At 37.7% G+C, this 22,264-nt stretch overlaps 1 protein-coding gene across 1 annotated transcript in view; it reads left to right on the top strand.

Moving 5' to 3' along the window:
• The window catches only part of LOC112659662 (uncharacterized), a gene marked incomplete at its 3' end in the record, with an annotated part of 258,850 nt that overhangs the window by 106,498 nt on the left and 130,088 nt on the right, over positions 1-22,264 (top strand). Inside the window, exons 8-9 of the mRNA XM_049106032.1 lie at positions 592-674; positions 11,027-11,163. Coding sequence (XP_048961989.1) covers positions 592-674; positions 11,027-11,163 — 220 coding nt within the window. The remainder of the gene's footprint in view (positions 1-591; positions 675-11,026; positions 11,164-22,264) is intronic.

The raw sequence follows: 22,264 nt of genomic DNA, 5'->3' as shown, positions 1-22,264 counted from the left end.
GGGTGGAGAGGTGGAAGGTACTGCTGGCATCTAGTGGGTAGAGGCCAGAAATGCTGCTAAACATTTTACAGAACACAGGGCAGCCCCCATAACAAAGAAGGATCCAAACCAAAATACCAATAGTGCTGAGATTGAGAAACTCTGATACAAAATAAATCATGCACCATACACAAGAAAGCTCAGCTGGAAAATGCTGGGCACAGAGAGAGAACAGAATTTTCTAGTCTCAAAATATGAGAACATTGATATGAAGTGCAGAGGAGTTTCTTTGAAAACTCGATCCCAGAAAAATAGCTGATAATGGAGAATCCTACCCAGATGTGGGTAAGAAAGCAGATCAGACACAGCTGCTGCTTGTAAACTGCATCCCTGTGGTGTGGCCACTGGTAGAGTTCTACTTGAAGTCCATACATTGATCAAATTAAAATTGGAGGGATAGAACATCTTAAGAGCCTCCTTCTTACAATTCTTCATTTTACCCCCATTTGTCAGGCTTTACAAAAACTCTTAGATTACAGTAGTATAAGCTTACATACCCTATGAAGTGAAAATCTGTAATATATTTTTGCCACCTTTTGTTTTTAACCCTAGGAAGCATTTCTAATAAAGTTGGTCCCTGCCCTATGGACTGTGATCTCGATCTCTTAAAAGAAGACCATGAATTACACAAGAAGGTAAGATGAAAGCTGTAGACACTGGCTTAGGAAAGACCATGAAAACAGCAGACCCTGATTATTAACTATGATTTCTTAAAATATATTTACAGGTAGAAAGTAATTTGGTCTTCAAAGCAGGTTTTGAAGTGTGGGACATGCTAAAGCAGCTGACGTTTGTGAAATCAGTAATGCCAATAAATTTTTATTACATCCGAATCAGACTTCTTTAAGCTGTTGAAGACTTTAGTTAAATTAATCAGTCTACAAGACTCTTTCCCGCTTGGGCAGGTGATTAGCAAATGTGCTGATTGTACTGTGTGTTATTTGGCATGATCATGGCTGCCATGAAGTCTGTCCAGAAACTCTCTTGATAAATTTATATAAATTACATAGCCTGGGTTTTCAAACATTGTCTAAATTAATTTTACTAAATCCAGTTTTTAGATATTCAGCTATTTTCAAAATCCATATCTACATAGAGCAAGTGACTTTGGGTTTTAAGAATTCAGAAAATTTGGCCTGGCTAGAAAATTGAAGTGAAGGGATTGTTCTCCAAGCCCTGCCTTTTCTCATACAAATTGCTTGAATTATCTTGATTTTCCACTTTTTTGATTAAATAGTTTTAGGTCTATAGAACCAACTATTTTTTTTTTTTAAGATTTTTAAAATTTCATTGAGAAGATAGAGAATGAGCAGGAGGTGGGAAAAGGCAGAGAGAGAGAGGAAGAAGCAGACTCCCTGATGAGCAGGGAGCCTGATGCAGGGCTCTGTCCCAGGACCTTGAGACCATGACCTGAACCCAAGGCAGACACTTAACCAACTGAGCTACCCAGGTGCTCCTAGAACCAACTTTTTGCCTTAACCTCAAGATGGACTTTAAAGTCTATCTTATTTTCATCTCTAAATAGTGGGCCACCATCTAATCAAATAAATGGCTAAGTTTTTAATGTCTAGATGACCACTACAGCATTCACAATTGCTGTTTCTATCATAGTTTATATTAAAAAAAAAGAAACTAAGGAATCAAAAGTTTAGTGAAATTTGTAATGATGACATTTGAACTCAGTCTTTACTGAGTGCTTGGAAATAACTAGGTTCCAGGAAATATTCTCAGTTCTCTGCATCAAATGACTCATCTTGTTCTCACAACAAACTAATGGCACAGATACTGCCATTATCACCATTTTCTCTATTTTACAGGTAAGACAAATAAGGCAAGTGAGATGGAGTGAGTTAGCCAAGATAATGTTGCTAATAAGTGTATAGCTGGGCTTTGAACCCAGACTGTCTATTTCTCGGCTCCATATTTGTTTTCATCATGAAATAATACTTCCGAATAGTTACGATTTGTTTTTCTTCCTCTAGCTGGGTATACATTGTGTTCTACTTCTTGGGTTGTAAAGGGCTAGGATAAGGAAACAAAGAACAACTTCTAGGAAGGAAAAAAGCTCATGTCCTTTTATACATATTACATATTAAGTACTATTACATAGTATGTACTTTTTAGAAAATTTTAATTATTTATTTTAGGAAGGGAGGGAGAGAGAGAGAGAGAGAGCATGAGCAGGGGGAGGGGCAGAGGGAGAGAGAATCTTCAGGTAGATTCCCACTGAGCATGGACCCCAGTTTGGGGCTCCATCTCATGACCCTGAGGTCATGACTTGAGCCAAAATCAAGAGTCAGAGGCTTAATTGCCTGGGCCACCCAGATGCCCGACATATTACGTACTTTTATGTATACTCTTTGGGACACTGAAGAAAGGGTATGCCCATGAGACTCCCAGAATATTGTGGATCTAATGTTAGTTTTCTATGTGCTTTTGTGAATTTCCCTACTAATCGTTGAATTTAAACTTTTGGGATTAGAAGAAAAGCTAACATAGGGTAAGGTGAGAAAGAATACAATCGTCCAGAAAATCTAAAATTCTTCCCTATATTTTCTGAGTTTGCATGTTCAAGTAAGGAATTCTTTTTCACTTTATTTTTAATATTATATTTCAAAAATTGTGAGTCAATTTCTTGGGATATTATACTCTTCCCTGGGGGGTCAGCCACTTTGGGAAGGTGTCTTAATTGAATCGCTTCAGAAAGGAGCTTGTTCTTATCAGGAATATGTCTTTGTTAAATCAGTTCTGTAAAGAGAGCCAGACACACACCCATCACCCAGAATCACGTGACTGAGTGCTGTGGACAAGGGCAGTTATACGACCTACTAAACCTAAATTTAAGACTCCCTATTCCAATTTGAGTGTTTTCTTTTTTTTCCTCATCTTGGTATGCTTACTGGGGATTAAGTTGGATCTTCCATTGATATGAAAGAGCTGACCTAGGCAATTTCCAGGGTGGCTGTTGGCAAATGAGGCTAATGTACTACTTCACAAGGGATGCATTGGTTTTCCAAATAACACATGACCAGAGAACAATCAAAATTTGTGGTTTCAAGTGGCCAGAACTGCTAGTTGTCCTCCAGAGGGCAGAAACAGAAGACTGGGGGTGGAGTAAGGTGGGGAGGTTGGTTACTCAATTTAGAGGTCTCTCTAGGTAAATTCTAGGCAGCCAGGGGTACTTTATTTCTCCCTGGTCATTGCTAACGGATAGCTATCTTGAAAAATTATCTGGTACACATATCAGATATGAATTAAGGAAAGAGGAAAGAGTATACTTGCTGGATGGGTTCAGGATTTAGGCTGGTTTATTTTAGAGCTGTGACTTTTTTTTTGTATGCTAATAACAGCATGGATGGAATTGAACATGATGTCATGTTTGTTTGCTTTGATATTTCAGATGCACCTGGTGTTTGTTGTTGTTATCTCTGACTTGTAATTCTGTGATCTTATTAACACAAGCCTCTTAGCAGAGTACCTCCACCCCAAACCTTCCTCCACTGCCTTCTTAAAAAATGGTGCACCTTATGGGGCAGGCATTAAAGCGTCCACCACTGCTCCCTTCTGATCTTCTCAGGGAAGTTCAAAAGCATTTATAATCCTCAGGATTCAGCCTTTTATTCACTACTTCCTTTTTCTAAGGCTTTCTCTTTTGATGAAACAATCCCCTTGCTCTTCATCTGGCCAGATGGGCAGATGAACAGTGCTCCCTAGAGCCACACACAAAGACTCTGTAAGGAGTTTTGGGAAAAAATGCTGCCACTAAGTGGAGCTTCATTGTATTAATGCGTAATGCTTTTCCAATGCACTGGTGCCACTGGTCTGTGAACTGCAAACTCTTTCTCTACACAAAGACTTACCTTCTCATCAGTGCCATCATGGTCACCCTTCTCCACTAGCTGATTGGGTCATGGAAGGAATCCTGGCTAAAGGGCAAAAGCTTTGAACAACGAGATAGTGACCCCGGGCTTTGCTTCCTATCCTATAATGCAATTTAATGAGCTTACCATGTCATGAGTTGGACAACTTTGAGATTTAATATTAATCTCCTTGTAATATTTTCTACTTAACTGCTTCATAGAAATGCTGTAATAAAAGCAAAAGAAAGGATGTGAAGTGTTCCATTAATCGCTTGTGCTATGTAGTACATTGTGCCAGATACCACTTCTGTCCTTATATTCTAAAGCATTTTAAGTGCTCTCCACCCCATGCCCAGAAGAATTTTATAGTTATTATCTCCACAGATTCTTGTCTCCACAAGAATCCTGTGATCTATGTAGGTCAAATATTATCTCCATTTTTCATATTAAAAAACATAAACACATGAACTTTAAATAATCTACGTTTCCAAAGAAGTGAGAAGACTTGAATGTATGTCTTTCTGAATATTACTTGTCGACCCCTTTCACTCCAATGCTATATATACATTAATTTTTCAAAATTCTGTAAAACACTCTTGGCTGTCATTTTGTATTGTTTTTGAGAGAATGTTCATTCATTGTTTGCTAAGCAATGTTGCATATTTTTTAAAGATTTTATTTATTTACTTGAGAGAGAGAGAGAAAGCATGAGATGGGGAGGGGGTGGATGGAGAGGGAGACCTAACTTCACACTGAGCAGGGAGCCCAATGCAGGGCTTGATCCCAGGACCTGGAGATCATGACCTGAGCTGAAGGCAGACACTTAACCTACTGAGCCACCCAGGAGTCCCATAAACATTTGCATTTGAAGAGCAATCCCAACAAACCAAATTTATAATATATCAATTTATATTAGCAATTTATATTTCAATATTTGTTACTAATTTCTGTGATGGATTAGGGTATGAGTAGCCATACACAAAATATATGAAATGTGATGTTCCAGAACAAATTTTGCACCACTGATTTCTTAAAATATAGATATTCATCTTTCTAAAGACATTACTGTTGGAATAATTTCTTTTCAGCGTTGATGTTCTTTGGCTTCAGGGTACAGACAGGATCTGTTTTCTATCTTTTGAATGTTGATGATATCCTAGTTAAAGTATTATTCTCAGGTATAGATTCAAGGTATAAATCTATGGTTGGTGGATTCCTCTTTGTGAGTAGGCTCATACACCCTGGTACTTACTTGGGAAGGTCCCTGCCTGTACTTAGCTCTTTTTGAATTTAAATTTATTTCTTTGTGTTTTTTGTTCCTTTGGGGGCTCATATCTTTGGACATAAACTAATTTCCATGACCTTGTATTATGAAACATCAATTTGAAGTAATTTTTAGCATATTTAGATATTCTTTGAAGAAAATCCAAAGATTCAAAAAATATTTATTTTAAAATTCACAAGTGTTTTGCTTTGTGATTTAGCAACTAAAGATAAAGTTCATTGTTGTTATTATTATAGAAGTCCTCAATGAAATGACCACTACTAGCTATTTCTTGAATGTCAACCATGTGGTTATTGCCATGTTAGATACTATGAAAGATAAAGAGGAATATAGTACCTCCTACTTCCACCATGAATTTAATTAAACAATCAAGATATATATTCATACATTAGCCAAATAGAAAGCAAGTTAACGCATTCTATCATGAAATACCTATACTTTATCAAATCAGGAAGTTTGGTAAACCAAATCTATGACATGATTCTAAGCAATTCATAATGACATTCCTTTAAATCTAAAATATAAGTAGTTACAAAGCATGTTTTAAGCAGTCTAGTAAGGTATACAAATCAAATGTATTTAATTGGGACAATTCAAAACTCTATTTTTTTTAGTATATGTGCTGCCAAAGCAAGCACAAAACTCATTTTTTTAAACCGTTTTGTCATTTTTTAACTTACTCAAGGAATGGAGTAATAAACAGATGCTACCAGTAAGTAATCTTATTAAAAATAGCATTAAAAATAGCATTATTGACACAGAAGTTACAGAGGCTGAGAAAGACAGAGAACCACAGTGATTGATTGATTGATTGATTGATTGCTTTTGAGGGGATTGGTTTCTCCTTTTTTTAAAAAATTATTGAGATATGATTGACATAACATTATAATTAGTTTCAGGAGTACAGCATAGTGATTCGATATTTGCATATATTGCAAAATGGTCACAAGTCTAGTTACCCTCTTTCACCATACAGACTAGAGACATTATTAACATTATTAATTGTATTCTCCATGCTGTACGTTACACTCCTATGATTTATTCATTCTATAACTGTAAGTTTGTACTTTTTAATCCCTTCATCTACTTCACTCACCACCACCCCACACTGGCAACCAACACACTTGTTCTCTGTATCTATGAGTCTAGGTCAAGGTTTTTTTGTTTTGTTTTGTTTTTTTGTTTTTTTTTTTTAGTCAACCTATAAGTGAAATCAATGCAATATTATTCTTTTTCTATCTGACTTATTTCACTAAGCATAGTATCATCAAGGTCCATCAATGTCATTGCAAGTGGCAATAATTTTATTCTTTTTATACTGAGCATATATGTATATATATATACACTATATATATACTATATATATACTATATATGGATACTATATGTGGATATACTATATGTGAACATACTATATATATATCCCACATCTTCTTTATTCATTCATCCATTGATGGACACTTAAAGTTGTTTTCATATCTTTGCTATTGTAAATAATGCTGCAATGAACATAGAGGTGCACATATCTCTTCAAATGTGTTTTGTTTTCTTCAGATACATATCCAGTAGTGGAATTGTTAGATTATATTCTAGCTCTATTTTTTTATTTGTTAGTTTGTTTACTTATAGAAAGGCAGAGAGAGAGAGAGGTAGGGGGCAGGGGCAGAGGGAAAGGAAGAGAGAATCTTAAGCAGGCTCCATGCCCAATGTGGAGCCAGAAATGGGGCTTAATCTTGCAACCTGAGATCATGACCTGAGCCAAAAACAAGAGTCAGGCACTTAACTGACTGAGCCACCCAGGTGCCCAATATAGCTCTATTTTTATTTTTTGACGAAGCTTTATATTGTTTTCTATAGTGTGTGTAGCAGTTTACGTTCCCACCAACAGTGCATTATGGTTTTCCTTTCTTCACATGCTGCCAATACTTGTTCCTTGTTTAGTGTAGTTTAGTTTTGAGAATAGTCATTGTGATAGGTGTGTGGTAAATCTCCGGGTGATGTATTTCCCTGATGATGAGTGATGTTGAGCATCTTTTCAGGTGTCTGTTGCCCATCTGTGTGTCTTTGGAAAAATATCTATTCAGATCTGCCCATCTTTAATTGGATTTGTGCTGTTGTTATTATGTTATAAGGATATTTTTTTTTAGGATATTTTTATACTTTGGACATTAACCCCTTATCAGATAGTTTACAAATATCTTTTCCCATTTAGTAGGTTGCTTTTTCATTTTGTTGATTGTTTCCTTCTTTATGAAGAAACATTTTTTAGGCTAAGTTGTGTCATTTGTTTATTTTTGCTTCTGTTTCCTTTGCCTTTGGAGTCAGAACCAAAAAAGAAAAAAAAATTGCTAAGAGCACTCTCAGAGCACCTATGTTTTCTTCTAGGAGTTTTATGGTTTCAGATCTCATGTTCTTTAATCCATTTTGAGTTAATTTTTGAAAGGTGTAGGAAAGTGGTTCAGTTTCAGTCTTTTGCATGTAGCTGTTCAGTTTTCCCAACACCTTTTATTAAGAGATCATTCTTTCCTCATTGTATATTTTTTTTCTTTGTTGTAATTCAACTGATCACATATAGTGGGTTTATTTTGGGGCTTTCTTGTTCTATTGACCTATATATCTGTTGTTATGACAATGCCATACTCTTTTAATTAATATAGGTTTGTAGTGTAGTTTGAAATCAGACTTTGACTTGTTCTTTTTTCTCAAAACTGTTTTGGCTGTCTGGGGTCTTTTGTGGTTACATACAAATTTTTAAATTATTTGTTCTAGTTGTGTGAAAAATATCATTACAAGTTTAATAAGGGTTGCATTGAATCTATAATTTGCTTTGGACAGTATGGACATTTTAAAAATATTGGTTATTCCTTTTGTTTTTAAAGATTTTATTTATTTATTCATGAGAGACACACAGAGAGAGGCAGAGACACAGTCAGAGGGAGAAGCAGGCTCCCTGCAAGGAGCCTGATGCAGAATGTGATTCCCTTGATCACGAACTGAGCTGAAGGCAGATGCTTAACCACTGAGCCACCCAGGTGCCCAATATTGTTTCTTCCAATCCAGGAGCATGGAATATCTTTCCACTTATTTGTGTCATTTTCAATCTCTTTTATCAATGTCTTACAGTTTATATCATATAGACAATTTGTAGAAATGTGTCTCTCTCTTGACATATTCAGCTATTCTATGTCTTTTGATTGAAGAAGTTTGTTCATTTGTATTTATTTATGTATATATGTATTTTTTTAAGATTTTATTTATTTATTCATGACACACACGCACAGAGAGAGAGGGGAGCGGGGAGAGAGAGCTAGAGATACAGCTAGAGGGAGAACCTGGCTCCATGCAGGGACCCCGATGTGGGACTTGATTCCAGGACTCCAGGATCATGCCCTGCCTGAGCTGAAGGCAGACACTTAACTGCTGAGCTACCCAGGTGTCCCTGTTCATTTATATTTAAAATAATTTTTGAAAGGTATGTATTTACTGCCATTTTGTTCATTATTTTCTGCCTATACTTGTAGTTCTCCTCTGTTCCTTTCTTCTTTCTTACTTCCCTTGTCATTTGGTAACTTTCTTTAGTTTAAGTTGAGATTCCTTTCTCACTTTCTTTTGTATACTTACAGTAAGTTTTCACTTTGTTGTTACCATGAGATTTACATTATCACCCTACATAAGTAAAAGTCTATTTTGTTGATAGCAACTTAAATTTGAGCACATTCCCAAACTCTACATTTTTACTGTCTCCTCCAACATTTCATGTTTTTTGTTGCCACTTTTGATATATTTTATATTATATATTTCTTGATTATTGTAGTTTTAGTTAATTTTACTACTTCTGTCCTTTAATCTTCTTAGTAGTTTTATAAGTGATTAATCTTCTGCCCTTACTATATATTTACCTTTTCCAGTGATATTTTTACTTCCATATATTCTCTTGTTATTAATTAGTGCCATTTCTCCTCAGCTTAAAGAAGTTCCTTAAGTGATAAAGTACTTCAGCTTTGGCTTATCTGACAAACTCTATCTCTTCTTCAAATCTGAATGATAATCTTGCTAGGTAGAGTATTCTTGGTTGGAAGTATTTTTTTTCCCCCTTGAGCACTTTTAATAGTCATGTTCTCCCTTCTAGCTTACAGAGTTTTTGTTGAACAATATTCTGATAGCTTTATGGAGTTTCCCATGTAAATAGCAATTTGTTTTTCTCTTGCTGCTTTTAAGACTATCTCTTTATCTTTAACTTTTGACATTTTAATTATTATGCATCTTGGTGTGGCTCTCTTTGGGTTTATTTTATTTGGAAACTTGGGGATTCCTGGATCTGGATATCTGTTTCCTTCCCTAGGTTAGGGAAGTTTTCAGTCATTATTTCTTTATATAAGTTTTCTACCTCTTCCTTTCTTTCTTCCACTTCTGGGACCCTTATGTTGTAAACATTATTCTGCTTAATGTTGTCCCAGAGGTTCCTTAATTATACCCATTTTTATTTATTTATTTTTTATCCCTCAAATTTAAACTCCAGGTTAAACAAATAGGCCTTTTTTTCAGAGGAAGACCTGGCTCATGTTTCAGTTTGCTATCTGTGCAAAGGCCTGGGGATGATGGCCTGGCAAAAATAAACAGTACTTTAAATTGATGGGTGTCATAACTGGATTTTGTTCTTAAGGTAATCAAACTAGTCAACTTAATATTAAAAGAAGTAGCCTTGGGGCCCCTGGGTGGCTCAGTTTGTTAAGCATCTGACTCTTGGTTTTGGCTTAGGTCATGATCTTGGGATTGTGGGATCAAAGCCCACATCAGGCTCTGTGCTCAGTGCAGGGTCTGCTTGTCTTTCTTTCTCTCCCTCTGCTTCTCCCCTGATCTCTTTCTCTTTCTCTCAAATTAATTAATTAAGTAATTAATTTGAAAAGAGTCTAAAGAAAAAAAGAAAAGTATTGATAAAACTATCTTATAATGCAAGTCATGCCTACTTTCCTCTTTCTGTAGACTAATGGTTTTCAAATGAATTTCTATTGGCAGCACTTTGCAATAAAATCTTACAAAAGAGGTATATCTCTATCTCTATCATCTCTATCTATCTCTATCTCTATCTCTATCTAATATATATCATCTATTTATATCTATATAGATGGAAGTTGAACTGGTTTGGTGAATAAGGGAGGAAGAGCCCAGATAGGTTAGCTTTTCCCTCTCCCTACTCCCCACCATTGTAGGGCTCCTAAGAATTGTTGGTTGAACAGAGTTCAGTTTCTCCAATGGGACAATCACTTTGCTGGATCCATCATAATGGATCATACATTCTCTAATATTCTACTCAATTAACTCCACAGACATTGTATGGTCCTGAGTTTAAATATGTTGTTGAGGAACTAAGAAACTTAGTGGCAAGGCTAAAATGAAGTAGGCTGCTGAAGCAGAGAGAAGGAGGGAGCAAGAGTCCTAGGGACCTTTGATTCCTTTGCTACCATATTCCTGAAATCCAGCTGCTTCTGTCTTCTCCGTGGGCTGATTTTTCAAACTTTTTTCCAAATTCCTTTTTGCTGAAAGCTAGTTTAAGCTGCATTTTCTTTACTTGCAACCAACAGTCCTGACTTAAAACAAATACCATGACCATGGTTATTTTTTTAATTCCAACAACATTTATGAAATAATGCAAAATTGAACATGATCATCTCTCCCAAAGACATGATTTAGTGAGAGAATGGGGCATGTAAAGCAATGATTTCAATGCAAAACCCATGGCTAACTATGCTTCTACAAGTAATTCTGGAGAAAAATGTCACTGAAACCAGATAAACTTTCCATCTGATATCTGCTAAAATACTTTATTTTTTTATTTCTTTAAGTTCACACATAAAGGCAGAAGTCTGATTGATCACTCAGTGATGGAAAACTCAGCTGTGTGGAGAACTAAAGAAATTGAGGACTACTCAGAGGATGCATCTTACTTGGAAGAACTGGAGAAACACAGATTTTCAGTTTGGTAAGTAACTTGCCCTATTTTCAAATTTAAATTAATTGAATTAAACAAGTCTTTATTCATCCTATGCTTTTATTATTCATTTATTCAACAAATATTGATAGCATGTCTATTGTAGTCTATATGATATGCACCCTGACTTGGGAAAGTTCAAAAAGGAATTGGATGCTTAAAAACATCAATGTGATCTGCTAGTTTATATCATATATGTAATAAATATATATTATATATATCTTATATATATGTAATAAAATATATAATATATATATAAAAGCACAAAGTGCCATGCACACATTGAGAGGTTGACGGCCAAGTTTGCTCAAGAATGGAGAAAGACTCTCAGAAAAAGTTTGAGCCAAATCTTCAGGAGAGGAAGGCAGCATCTGGAGATGGCATTGGGAGGGTGGCTGGAGTGGAAATGTGCTGTAAACCTGAATTCTCTTAAGATTCAAGCAGGTAATAGCTATTGCTCTCTTTCCCTGATGGTGTATATACAGGTATATTTGTCTCTGCAAGCATACATATAATAAATATTTTTAAAAATACATAAAAGAGTGAACAATGGAGCCTCTTAGAGGTAATTATTATAGGATTTTGCAATGGTGGGATTCATCAAGGGTAGCAGGGAATGAATATGTAAGTGACAGGATGACATGTGGAGTAACCTAAGAAAGAAGAGACCTAGTAGCTGTTCAAAGTCATGGGGCTCCTGGGTGGTTCAATCAGTTAAGCATCTGTCTTGGGCTTGGGTCATGATCCCAGGTCCTAGGATAAAGCCCTGCATCAGGCTCCTGCTCTGTGGGGAGTCTGCTTCTCCCTCTCCCCTGCTTGTGCTCTTTCTCTCTCTCTCAAATAAATAAATAAACCAACCACACAAAGTCATCCATTCCAAACCACTACCTCTCTGTTTACTTCAAGATTTTTGCCCTGAATGGTTTTCCCAATGGGCAATTATCTACCTCACAACTTCATCCTAAAGAGCGTTCTTTTACTCCTCCATTCTGGAATCACCATCAGGAAAGCATAGTATCAACTCAAATCTCTCTTATCCAGTCACATTTTAAATAAGTTCTACTGGTTTTCAGTTAAATTTCAAAGTTTAAATGCTTTTCACCAAGGCTTTCCTGGAAGGGTTGAAGTGTGGTCTCCAGGTTAACTAGTGAGTCATGCTCTGAATTAAGAGATGCAAGCCTGTGCCTCGGAAACATCATGTAGGAATGGGAGCCAAGGAGCCCAGAAGATGAAAAATATGTATACTTCTTCTAGAATGAAAAACAATATATAAGAAATACTCTAAGTCTAGACTAGGAATTGGCAAGTCCTAGGCAAAATTCGGGTCTCCATCTGTTTTTGTAAAAGAAAAAAACGTCTAACTGGAACTGAGACACACCAGTTTGGTTACATATTGTCTTTGACTATTTTTCTGTACAATAGGAGAACTGAGCAGTTGAGGCAAAAGCACTATGACCCATACAGTCTAGAATATTTACTATCTAGATTTTAGCCCAAAAGTTTCTCACCTTAGCTCAACACTGATGTAGATATTTTTCTCTTGCTCACTCATAACTCTCACATTATTTTTAAGATGTTTTTATGCTTGGGGCACCTGGGCAGCTTAGTCTGTTAAGCATCTAACTTCTGCTCAGCTCATGATCTCAGGGTCCTGGGATCAAGCCTCATGTTGAGCTCAGCAGGGAGTCCACTTGTTCCTCTCCCCCTCCCCCTGCTTGTGTGTGCTCACGCTCTCAAATGGGTAAATAATCTTTTTTTTAGAAAAGGTATTTTACGCTTATTTCCTTTACCAGTTTTGAGTTCCTTATGTTTTTTGGATATTTATCGTTGCATGATGAATGTCTGAAGGCTTAGTGCCTTGAAATACCAACCATTTTATTTGTTCACAATTCTGAGGGTTGAGAATTCGGGCAGGGACACATCATAGAAAGCTAGTCTCTGCTCCACCATGTCTGAAGCTTCAGCTCAGGTGGCTCACATGGCTGTCGTCTGGCTTGAGTAGTTCAGTTGGGACCATACATGTGCGATCTTGGTTCCTGTTCTCACTTGAAGTTCTCACATTTCCACACGAGTCTTTGCGATGTTTGGGCTTCTTCTCACTGTGGTGCCTGGAGTCCAAGTTGCATCCTTCCAAGCAGAGAAGGTGGAAACTGCAGATATCTCAAGGCCAAGCCTTAAAAGTTAAATGGTGACTTCCACTGTGTTCTACTGGTGAAGCAAGTCACATGGTCAGGCAGAGGGGGAGTAGATTCTACTTCTTAATGGGAGAGCGGAAAGGCACCATCGCAAAACAGCATGTTGGGTTGGAAGGTATTGTACAGCCATCTTTAGAAACATAACCTACCATGTTTTGCTTTATTTATTTCTGTGTGCACAGCTTCTAGCATAGGGTCAACAAGCGTTTGTTGAACAAAACAAACAAATTAATGGAAATGGAAGAGTATAGGTGTTATGGATAAATCTGAAGATGGATTCCAGTTTTGCCACTGCTTATAAACTTAAACAATTTACTTAACTTCTCAGAAGATATTTTATCCTGTATGAGACTGGAATAATAATACCTGTACTTGGATGCTGTCATTCTTGTGGAGGTTGAAAGATAATGTATAAAAATCTAGCATGTAGATTTTTTTCATAAAGGCAACTAAAATTATTAATATTAATAATAATAAAATTTGAGGAAAATATCTTTTCCAAAGGTTAAAATTGAGGCCAAAGGTCACACGGCATGATTTCTCATTTCTCACATCTGTCTTCCTTTCTGGTCTTCAAACACACCAAGCTCTTTGTCACATCAGGGACTTTACAGTTGATGCTTCCTGTGTCTGGAATGTTTTCCCAGTTCATAATAGTATAGTTAATGGCATATACTGCAGGCCTCGGCATCAACTTTATCTCCCCGGAGAGGCCTTTCCTGACTACCCTACATAAGGAAGCACCGGCCCCTCTTCTGATTATTTATTTTCTCCTCACCTTGTTTTCTTCTTTAAACTACTTACCTTGGTTTAAATTAATTTTTTTATAGTTATATCATTTATTTACTAATTTCTGTTTCTTTCACTAAACAGAAGCTGCAGGCAGGAAGGAACCCCTCTTATCTGATCACTCCTGGGTTTCCAGGCCCTGGTTCTAGAATACTTGGTTCATAATAGGCAATCAGTAAATATTTACTGAATGAGTAAAAGGATGAATGAGTGATCTGTCATCATCTTCTTTTCTCTCTCTCTCCTAGCTCCCTTGGTTGTCATACCTATTTATTTACTTTCAATCTTTCCTTTTTTTGAAATTGCTACCATTAAAAAAAAAAGTAATATGGGATAATTAACCACTATAAACATTTCTTTTTAAACTGAGTTTGAGGATATGGGGGCTGCTGAGACCTCTATAAACTTGTGTTTTAACTGGTCTGAGATACAATCTGAACAATTTCCTTGATGTTTTATTAGAGCTGGTAAATCATTTATTGGGGCAGCCTTTACCTAAATCCTCTCCAAATCCCCATAAAATGCATTTAACACAGAATACTGTATAACTCAGCTTCAAAGATATATATGACATTGTATGAGAAGTATTTGCTTCAGTGCAGCAAGTTTGAATGTGTGCATTTTCTTTCTCTATTTCTTACATGGCCTATCTCACCCCCTTCCATCTTTCTGCTGTGCCTCATTGTAACATGCTGATTTGGGTAAATTTGGTAGATTGTTAAGGCTTCAGTCAATCACACCTTCCAATTAAAAAAAAAATGTGTAGACCTTTAGTTAGTCAAAAGCAAGTTTACCTTGTTTGTAGCTGTCAATTTTTTTTTAAAGCCTCCAAAAAAATAAATGAAATAAAAAGCCTCCAAATTGTAAAACTATTACATTTTCTCAACTGAAAAGATATCTAACTGACTTGTCTCTGAGTGTGTAAAGGAGCAAGCACGACTTGGGCACACCTCACCCCAGTGGGCTTGCTGCCATGAGTGTTAGGTAAGCACAAGCGAGCGTCATCCAGGCTGTTCCTGATGGGTTTGCGTCTTTGGTATATTTGCTGGGCCACGAGGCCTATACTGGCAGGAAGTTTACCTTTTTTTCTTTGAGATATATTTTGGTGTGATGGAATGACTGTCTTCTGCTTATATTTTGAGATAACATGATATATCCAAGTTATCCCTCGATACTTTTGTACTACAAGATTTATGTCTGGCATCACTCATTTGGGTGCACAGTGGTTGGTCTGTTATATGCTCCCCTAACACCCTGCATATTTCCTTTGTGCCACTTGGCACATGGCGAGTGGGTGTTCCGTAGTCCTTTTCTCCCATTAGACTGGAAGTTTAACAAATTTCGCAAGGGTAGAGATTAAGTCTCTCATGTTCTTTCTGGTCTAGCCACAATGATTGATGAATTGCCAGCACTTAATATATATTTGTTGAGTTAGTACATAAAAAATAAGAATAAAATAAAAATATTGTCATTTCTGGAGTGCCTGAGTGGCTCAAATTTTAGCTCTTGATTTTAGCTCAGGTCATGATTTCAGAGTTGTGGGATCCAGCTGCATGCCTGGCTCCATGCTCAGGGAGGAATCTGCTTGAGATCCTCTCTCTCCCCTCCCTCTACCCATCCACTGGCTTGTGTGAGCATGCATGTGCTCTCTCTCTCAAATAAATAAAGAAACCTTTTTTTAAAAAAGAGAAATTATGTTAGAAATGACGAGTATAATTGAGACTGTGTTGGGATACAATTATATGCATCCTTGAGAACATGCATTTCTGTTCGGGTTCCACTAAGAGCTTTATTTTTTTTATTCATTTCTTGTTTGTTTGTTTGTTTGTTTGTTTATTTACTAGAGAGAGAGAGAGAGAGAGAGAGAGAGAGAGAGAACATGAACAGGAGAGGGGCATAGGGAGAGGGAAAGAAAGAATCTTAAGCAGGTTCCATGCCCAGTGCAGAGATCCAGGTGGGGTTCGATCTCAGGACTGGGAGATCATGACCTGAGCCAAAATCAAGAATCTTAAGAGCCGAGTGCTTAAATGACTGAGCTACCCAGGCACCCCCTGGAGCTTTTTAAAAATGTATTTTCCTATGAGGGCAAGGTTTCAGTGAGAAAGTTTATAATGTCCATTCAGTTAACTACATACATACCCACTCATTTGCCTGTGTAAACAGCTGTAGAATCTCATTGCCTACCATGGACTGAATGAGACCCTGCTCCCTGATGCAGTTCCTTAATCTTGGCACACTGACTTCTCCGCAGAAGTAAGCCAGATTATGTGTTAAGTTCCTCTGCAAGTACTGCTAACGATGGCTTCAAGGCAGTGGCTGAAAGAAGTTAACATAGTTTTCAGAGGTACCTAACTCCCAGCTGGGGAGAAGGTTCAATAACAAGACAATCCAAAAATGTTTCCACTGCTGTTCAAATATGACTAGGTGGGTAAGTGACCCTGAGAATCACATGCTTTTAGAGCAGGAAGGAGGTTTGGGGATTATTTAGTTCAGTCCTGCCTGTTTACACGAGTATAAAGCTGAGACCTATAGAAGTTAGTGAATTGCCTTAGGTCATATAACTAATAAGTAGTGGAAATGGGACTAGAACCCACTTCCTTTCTATCTTAATCCAGTCCCAATTACAAAAAAAATAAATTCTCCTAGAACTCTGCTTCTTGTTTTATAGTTTCCTGTCTCGATCAATCGCAAGCTGCTATCATATCCCTCAGTACTTCGAATAGAAGGTGCTAATTCTTGGGAAAATGCATATAATGGATTAATGGCAGTTTTCTTCTGCCGTGGGTGTTGGAAGCAGGCAGATGCCTCCCTGTGCGTAAAATGCACATGTTGCTGGCCACACAGAGTGTTCTCAGCCAGTCGTTTATATGGCTGACCTGAGTTTGTTGCTCAGGGAAGGTATGAGTTAACGATAAACATCACAACAGGAAAGTTATCCTTTAATAAACGTGATACACTTTCCTTTTTTATAGCACACATGTGATTTGACGTTGAAATAAAATGCAGATGCTACTTTGATTGGCATATTCCCTATTGTGCTTTTCCAAAACACCTTCACATATGGTCTGCCTCATTCCTGAGAAATGACTTGTTGTTTATGTCATACAAACAGAACAGATTGATTTTACAGTGAGTAAGGAGGATGATGAATTGTACGTTGGAGAGAAATCCTTGTCTTGGCAATCTAAACACTTGAAAATAAATGTTGCCTTTTGGAAAAGGCTTTTGTGATACACCCATGATCCCTGCATTTCATGCCCCCTTTCTAGGGGTTAAATAGATACACACATGCCATCTCAACAAATAGAAAGGGTAGTTACAGGAACCTTGAGATGTAATTTGTTCTTTTTTATTTAAACATACCTGTGAGATCTAAAAAGTCACAAAATGGCAGAATTGTCCCAAAGAACCAACTCCGGATATCTATTTTCAATCTTGTATCTGTACTATGACTAGAATAGAAACATTTCACATCTTGGTAGGAGAGTAGTATTATTGCTTTAGTTGTCAAGTCCATTTTAAGTATGAAATTTTGACCACATGAAGCTTTCTTAGGGGTCTCCAACTTTTATCCTATCAGACTTATCCTGCACAAGACAGTGAAAGTAGTGTCATGTGCTCACTCCTCTGACAATAGGCTAATCACAGCCATTTTTTTTTTATTTTTACAGAATTTACAGTTTACGAATCCCTTAATTTTATTCCTGTACTTTTTACAATTAGGTGCTCAAAACAGCCCTGTGAGATAATATTATGCACCCCACTTTATGGATTGTATAAAGGGAATCCAGATTGCTCAGAGGGTTTATTTACCAGTACTCAACTAGCTGGACTGTATGTATCCCTATTCTGTTCTCTTTCCACTATGGCCTGTCTTCTAGCATGTTTCTACATAGCACTTCCTGGCTAGACTGTTTCATATGAAGATGTCACTTTGGGCATTTTGCAGCTTTTACTCTTTTAAGTTATATTTTGCTGGCATGTCGCACTGAGTTGGATGAATGTGGTGGGAAGATAAAATGCCACGGAGAATGGGTTGCTAACTAAGTTCTAGAATGACCCATCAGAGCCAAATCCCCGTGGAGGTACATTTCCGATAGTAATTTATCAATAACCCACATACAATTAGGTGTTATTGGTTGATGTCTTTATCTTATGATATGTGACTCATAAGACCCATCTATTTCTACTGAGAAGGAATAAATCTTTTTTTTAATATATTTATTTTTTATTGGTGTTCAATTTGCCAACATATAGAATAACACCCAGTGCTCATCCCATCAAGTGCCCCCCTCAGTGCCCATCACCCAGTCATCCCCACCCCATGCCCATGTCCCTTTCTACCACCCCTAGTTCATTTCCCAGAGTTAGGAGTCTCTCATGTTCTGTCTCCCTTTCTGATATTTCCCATTTTTTCTCGAGAAGGAATAAATCTTAATGGCTAAGAATATAGGTTCTGCAGCCATAATACCCAAGCTCAAGACAAATTAGTTTTACAAATTACTAGTTGAGTAAACCTAGACAAGTTTCTCAAACTTGGTATTTCAGTTTCTATGAAAATAGTTATAGGTTTTCCCTGCTATCCCAAAGTAGATGTTCCTATGAAAACTTTTGTAAGCCCAATGGAACAAAGTGAAAACGCAAATGCCATTAATTTAGATGGACACATTTTTAAACATGCCCAAATCCCCAAAAATACCTCTCTTAGGCTTTTCTGATACCTTAAGACACATCTTGCTAATGGATACACAAAATAAGTCGAGATAAAGCACAGATACTCAGAGCCAAGCTTCAGAGATGTGGTGGCTTGATGCTGAGATGCTGAGTGTAGTTCCTGGGGAAGGCGCTTAGTGACCCCACTCTTGCTGCTTTGGGGTGGCCCTGCTTCTGTAAGGGCTCGCTGCCAAACAAGTGCTGAATGCTACTCTCAATTTTGCCTTTTTTTCGTGAAAGTAAAAATGCTCTTTGGATTTCTTTTAGTTTGCGAAAACAGGCCCTAACGTAGGTCTTTAGTAAAGGCAAAGGAGCATAACTTGAACTTTCAAAAAGCAGGGGATACCTGTATCTGTAAGATAGAGCTAGTAGCATTTGCTTTATTTTAGCCAGGTCAGATATGTATGTAAGACAAACAAACGACCAAAACAAAGTGGACCAGTGTAAATGGTCAGAGAACATAGTAAATGCTCAATGAATGTTAGCTGCTGTTACTGAGGTTCCCTTCTCTCTACTACCCTTCACAAATATCTGCTTTCCAGCTTGTATTTAAACTATTAATAATGACCTGTTTGTTTTTGGGAAACGAAGTATTTGCTAGTAACTAAAAAACCTGCAATGGGAAAATAAGATGTTCACAGTAGAAAAGAGATATCAGAGGCGTAAACATGATGTGTTAGTTTCCTATTGCTGCATCCCAAATTATACAAATTTAGCAGCTTAAAATAGCACTCTATTTTTTTTTTTCATCCCACAGTTTCTGTGGATCAGGAATCTGGACCCAGCTTAGCTGGTTCTTCTCCCAGGATCTAACAAAGCCACACTCAGGGTATCAGCTGGGCTGCATTTTCATCTGGAGGCTTAACAGGGGAAGAATTCCTTTCATGTTTATTCAGGTTGTTTGGAAGAATTTATTTCCTTGTGGTAATATGAGGAGAGCCTTGGCTTTTTTTTCTTTCTTTCTTTTTTTTTTTTTTTTAGATTTATTTATTCATGAGAAGCAGAGAGAGAGAGAGAGAGAGAGAGAGATGAGGCAGAGACATAAGCAGAGGGAGAAGCAGGCTCCATGCAGGGAGTCCAATACGGGACTTGAACCTGGATCCCGGGATCACCACCTGAGCTGAAGGCAGACGCTCAACCACTGAGCCACCCAGGCACCCCCTAGAGCCTTGGCTTTTTATGGCCTATTGTCCAGAGGTTGCCCACAGTTCCTAGAGGATGCCTGTATTTCCATGCGTTGGAGGCTTCTTCACCATGGCCCACAAGGGGGGTCTTTCATCTCAGGGAAAACTCTTAAGGCTTTTTTTACCTGATTAAATCAGGACCTCTTAGGATAAATAGGGTTTGATTAACTCAAAGTCAACTATTCGAGATCTAATTAGTTCTGCGAAATCCCTTCACCTTTGTCATTTTCTGGCTAGAAGCAAGTCCCTGGTGTCTTCTGCACTCTAGGAGGGGATTGTACAGAGTACAAACATCCAGAGGCTGGAATCATGGAGGCCCTGCTCATGACGTTCTCATCTGTCTACGCATGTAGGAAAATGATGGGACAGGCTGTGGCTCTTTGTAGTACTGGGCAACTGTCTCTCAATGAGCAATAAAATGAAGCGCCACATATGGAAGATCCCAATCTAGTTTGACTTTTGGTTTATAGTTGGGTGCGTTTCTTTCCTAAAAGTGGGCTTGAGGCTGAGAAGACCCATGTTCACATCCACGGGTGGGTCTCAGCAGCCCACTATGCTGAATATGCTCACCTCTTCCTTTTGGAAGACTTTTCAGTTCTACTATACTTTCTTTATGCCATCCTTTTGCCCTTTGGCCCTTCTTCTGCCTATACCCACTGTTGCTTCTACAGATTGGTCTTAGTTATATTTTTATGAAGTGTTTTCTTTTGATTTTAAGTTTCATATCAATTTTTTATAGTGCTGTTGGTGCTCAATGAACTCATTTTAAAGGCTAAAAGCTACTCACTAACAGGATTTCTCCCTGTTCATTTAAAAATAAACATATATATAAAAGAAGCTATAAAAGCTTCAATAAATGGTCTTATTACCTGGATTCCATAGTTCACTAGATTCCTAGACTGATGAGAAATACCAATAAGATACTGATAAGAGGGATCCCTGGGTGGCGCAGCGGTTTGGCGCCTGCCTTTGGCCCAGGGCGCGATCCTGGAGACCCGGAATCGAATCCCACGTCAGGCTCCCGGTGCATGGAGCCTGCTTCTCCCTCTGCCTATGTCTCTGCTTCTCTCTCTCTCTGTGTGACTATCATAAATAAATAAAAATTAAAAAAAAAGATACTGATAAGAAATATCACCTTTTTCTTCATCTATATTTAAAGAAGTAAAATAGCAAAGCAAAATTTACTTACCATTGACATCTACTAGGGTACTTTAAGGCTTTGACCTTTCTGACTTCCCTTCATACAAAAGCAGAGTTATGTGTTGTGGTGGGCACTGTTGGTTGCACCCAGCAACCAGACCTCTTTCCTGTCTTTCTAACTGGTGATGCTGCCTCCGAAGACTGAAAACGTAGACACTTACCCAATCTATCATGCACTGTGGATGGTGATGGACCCACTTCTGGCCACTGAGATATAAGAAGATTGCAGCTTGGGCTTCCATCCATTGAAGAGGGAAGCAAGTAAGAAAGGAAACCCCTTTTTGCCACTCTCTCATTTCTTCCCACTGAGGCCATCGCTGTATGGATGTGATGCTGGAAGCTTCTGGAGACATTTTGCAGCATGAAAAAGAAAATGGGAGAGAAACCAACCGAGCACTCTGTTATTTTGAGCCATTGCTTATGACCTTCTTTTACCTGTCACAAGGTTTTTAGATGAGGTAATTAAATGCACTTATTGCTAAATACTCTTAGATGAACATTCTGTTGTTCACAGCTAAAAGCAATCTTACAGAGACAATCAACCTGCCTGAATGTGGTTCTGATACATTGAGGAGCAGGTGTTCTTTCTTTCATTTACTACTTATCAGGTTTACATGGTGCCCTAAATTGTGGACACATAGTATTAGAATCTTTTCCTATTGCCTGGGATCCACCAAAGCATAGTGTGTAACTAGTTGCTTTTTAGTTTAGTACAATTTGGAAAATGGGCACAGTATGGTGCAGGAGATTCTTCTCCATGGATACCACACTGATTCAGTTGGGAAGGTGGAGAATGAGGTGAGTCGAATTAATTTACCCAACTGTCTGGAAACCTAACTTGACATCAGTGATAAGATTTAAATATCCAAGATCTTCCAGTTATGAGTCAGTCCAAATTCAAGCTGCTTGATTTAAATGATGGGAGGACAAAGCTGGGCGTGAAGCAACATAGGGATTTATTTGATGCAAAAGCTCAAATGACCAGTAAAATAGATAATGTTCTGTTGTAAT

This window comes from Canis lupus, chromosome 35 (genome assembly GCF_003254725.2).
Source record: "Canis lupus dingo isolate Sandy chromosome 35, ASM325472v2, whole genome shotgun sequence".
Lineage (NCBI taxonomy): Eukaryota > Metazoa > Chordata > Mammalia > Carnivora > Canidae > Canis > Canis lupus.
This window is presented reverse-complemented; position numbering and strand designations above follow the sequence as displayed.